At 42.1% G+C, this 4,169-nt stretch overlaps 1 protein-coding gene across 1 annotated transcript in view; it reads left to right on the top strand.

The window, feature by feature from the left end:
* abhd5a (abhydrolase domain containing 5a) overlaps window positions 1–4,169 on the top strand; it is a 13,958-nt gene that overhangs the window by 1,673 nt on the left and 8,116 nt on the right. Inside the window, exons 2-4 of the mRNA XM_034874001.1 lie at window positions 1,058–1,120; window positions 2,457–2,542; window positions 2,793–3,168. Coding sequence (XP_034729892.1) covers window positions 1,058–1,120; window positions 2,457–2,542; window positions 2,793–3,168 — 525 coding nt within the window. The remainder of the gene's footprint in view (window positions 1–1,057; window positions 1,121–2,456; window positions 2,543–2,792; window positions 3,169–4,169) is intronic.

The raw sequence follows: 4,169 nt of genomic DNA on the forward strand, positions 1-4,169 counted from the left end.
CTTTAGTTACTAGTTAATTTAGTTTCTAGTTACTTAAGTTACTCCACTTCTTTCATCTGACAGCTGTAGTTACTAGTTACTTTAGTTAATAGTTACTTTAGTCACTGGTTACTTAAGTTACTCCACTTCATTCATCTGACAGCTGTAGTTAATAGTTACTTTAGTTACTAGTTATTTGACTTACTTTAGTTACTCCACTTCATTCATCTGACTGCTGTAGTTACTAGTTACTAGTTACTTTAGTTACTAGTTACTTAAGTTACTCCACTTCATTCATCTGACAGCTGTAGTTACTAGTTACTTTAGTTACTAGTTACTTAAGTTACTCCACTTCATTCATCTGACAGCTCTAGTTACTAGTTACTTTAGTTACTAGTTAATTTAGTTACTTGTTACTTTAGTTACTAGTTACTTAAGTTACTCCACTTCATTCATCTGACTGCTGTAGTTACTAGTTACTTTAGTTACTAGTTACTTTAGTTACTAGTTACTTAAGTTACTCCACTTCATTCATCTGACAGCTGTAGTTACTAGTTAATTTAGTTACTAGTTAATTTAGTTACTAGTTAATTTAGTTACTAGTTACTTTAGTTACTCCACTTCATTCATCTGACAGCTGTAGTTACTAGTTACTTTAGTTACTAGTTACTTAAGTTTCTCCACTTCATTCATCTGGCAGCTGTAGTTACTAGTTACTTTAGTTACTAGTTACTTAAGTTACTCCACTTCATTCATCTGACAGCTGTAGTTACTAGTTACTTTAGTTACTAGTTACTTGATGTAACTAGTAACATCAAGATGTCACATGATGTCAATAAACCCAGCTGATTGGACCCTTTGCTCTCTCTAAAAAATACTTGTAATACTTTAACTACATTTTCCTGATGATACTTACATACTTTTACTTAAGGAACATTTTCAATGCAGGTTTTTTACTATAACAGAGTATTTTTACAGTAACTTTACTGAAGTAAAGCATCTGAAACACTTCCTCCAGAGAGAGAGAGAGAGAGAGCTTCTGTAACCACTGCCTGTCTTTCTGTTCCATCGACTGCAGGTTGGTTCAGAGAGTGATGTCTGTTGTCAGCAGTGTGGGGGGCTACATGGACCCCACCCTCAGGTAATCTGGTTCTGACGGGCTCAACTCAGTTTTTTATGTGAGAAAAAACCATACCAGACATAAATTATCATTCTGGTGGAATCATCACGGTTATATATTTCCTAATACATGTGTGTATCCATGTCTTTATAGTGGACAAGGGAGGAGAAACTCTGTTCGCCAGTTAGTCCTGGGGGGGGGGGGGGGGGGGGGGGGGGGGGGGGGGGGGGGGCTTAGCAACACAGTTATAGGGCAAGTTGCCCTCTGGGGTAAAACTTGGGGAAAAATATGAATCACGATTCTTTTGCCTAGAATTGATACCACAATTCTCTGCCATGATTTTGTTGGCCCATGACAAACTTACAGCACCTACAGCACCCTGGGCGTCACCGGCACCCTGGAGACACAGAGAAGGGAGAGCAACTCATTCTGCAGTCTCTGTTTAACGAGTAGCAGCACGTGGATGCAGTCGGCTCGTAAAAAGAAAAGTTATTTAAAAATTTAAACCGTGATCGCTATTTTATAACAATTAACCATGCAGGCCTACTCCGGGGTAGACTAAATATTAGAACCACTTCTCATCTGGTCTGAACCATAGACATGAGTCTGCACATTAACAGCAATCCTCTTACATCAGATAAGCCAATACACACTAATGACTTAAAGCGCCCATATTCTGCTCATTTTCAGGTTAATAGTTGTATATTGAGGTTGTACCAGAATAGGTTTACATAGTTTTTGTGTACGCAGTAGTTTGTATAGATGTGGAAGCACCAGAAACACAAATAATATAATATGGGCACTTTAACTACATATTAACTCTGATGAATGCTCCTTTGGCTTTAACTTACTGTACATGATGGTGCAGGTAGGGCAGAGCTCCAGTCAGGGTCTGGGACGTTGTGATGATGATGAAGATGATACAGTGTGTGTGAAGCATAGGGGATACCATATGACTGGATAACATGGAGTTGTGTGTGTGTGGAGCGTTGGGCTCTGCTGGCCTTCTGCTCTCCCTGTAGCATATTAACATCTCCACACACGGTCACACAGAGGCTTCACAGTCTGATGAACTTACATGAAAAAGAACCTTCTGTTGGAAATAGCGTCCGCTATTTGACTTACCTTCTATCTCTAGTGGAGAGCCCACTGCATCAACACAGCAAGCCTAGAGTCCTCTCTGCTTTCCCTTGATCCACCACACCACACTGAGCAGATGGGACGCTCTGAAATAGCATCCATGCTAACTTTCAGTACTCAGGCTGCTAGATGCTTCATTTGATATACTGTCAAAATCAACGTTGTATTCCTCAGTATTTGTGTAAAGACATGTGTGTGTGTGTGTGTGTGTGTGTAGGTGGTTCTGGATCCCCAGCTGGCTGCCGTCATGGTGTCCCACCTCTAGCCTCCAGCTCCAGGCTGCAGAGGACAGGATGCTGCTATGTATGGACAGCTTCTCTAAACTTCTTTTAGTTTCCATCTAGCGCTGAAGAGAGCAATGATTGTAGTATTTTATATAGTATATTATAGATCCACCATCGCCATACAATCACTAACTTCCTACTAGATTGGTCCAGCTGTGAAGAGGGCGTGTCACATCAGTTTATTCTATGAAAATAATGACAAGCAATCACAAATTAGCCTTTGTTAGTTCTACGTTCCTCTCTTTCATTGCTCTTCACTTTCTTTTTAGTTGTAGAAAGCACTTTCTCCAAACAATACATCCCCATCGCTAACGGCAACCAGCTGTGGACTCTGACGTTTTGCAGTGACCGTGTCAAAGACAGAACCCCCATGGTTCTGCTTCATGGGTTCGGAGGAGGCGTGGGCCTCTGGGCTCAGAACCTGGATGCTCTGTCCCAGCGCCGGCCCATCTGGGCCGTGGACCTGCTGGGCTTCGGACGGAGCAGCCGGCCGCGCTTCTGCACAGACGCCCAGGGGGCAGAGGACCAGTTTGTGGAGTCTATAGAGCAGTGGAGGGCTGAAGTGGGTCTGGACTCCATGATCCTGCTGGGACACAACCTGGGAGGATACCTGGCTGCGTCTTACGCCATCAGATACCCCAGCAGGTGGGATTGGGTAGCTTTTCATTTCAAAGGGATCTTTTACTTTGAGGCGCTGATCTTTTGATTTGATCTGAAACCTTCAGCCTCTGAGAGGTTGAGCATGGCAGGTTATTGTAATATTTCTGTGTATTATCAGACTTGTGATTGAGCTTGACCTAGGCAGACCTATTAGATTAATTTTTTGTTATGCACTTTCTATTAGAGCTCACCGTTTTAATTGTTGTTCAATAAATGAATTGTTAGTGCAGGGGTGATGGAGACAAAATGAATATAGTGATAGCCTAATTATCCCAGAAAGGTAAAACAAATATGAACTTTAAGATGTTCTAAGCATCTGCGGAAGCAGGACCCAGAGGATGTTTGGCTTTTGTGATGAATTGAAAAGCACATAGTGATCTTTGGCATGAGTCATTGATTCAGACATGAGAACTATGACATCAGTTTCTCATTGGGAGAATGCTGTAATACTGCGATTATATGTAAATATGATAGACATGATATGATCACATGTAGCCCAGCACTGTAATGCTGCGATTACTTGAGAGGATTCATATTATAACCTGATGGGTGATAAGGGTGGAATATGGCTCTGAAAACACGAGAGGCAAGAAATCTTAATTTAAATTTCATCTGCACTGCTGAGATTTACTGTGTCACCTGAGATTAAGGGAGAGGGGCGGCTGTCTGTCTTGATCCGCTTCTATACTGTGTCCACAGGTGGAAGTACTGTGTCCACCGGTGGACATACTGTGTCCAGCGGTGGACATACTGTGTCCAGCGGTGGACATACTGTGTCCACAAGTGGGAGTACTGTGTGAACTCGTGGAAGTAAAGCAGGCAGCAAACCTCCAAGTGACACCTCAGTGTTTGTGTGTTTGTATGTGTGTGTGTGTGTCTGTGTTTGTGTTTGTTTGTGTTTGTTTGTCTGTGTGTGTGTGTGTGTGTCTGTGTGTGTGTGTTTGTCTGTGTGTGTGTGTGTGTGTGTTTGTCTGTGTGTGTGTGTG

This window comes from Etheostoma cragini, chromosome 6, assembly GCF_013103735.1.
Source record: "Etheostoma cragini isolate CJK2018 chromosome 6, CSU_Ecrag_1.0, whole genome shotgun sequence".
Taxonomy (NCBI): Eukaryota; Metazoa; Chordata; class Actinopteri; order Perciformes; family Percidae; genus Etheostoma; species Etheostoma cragini.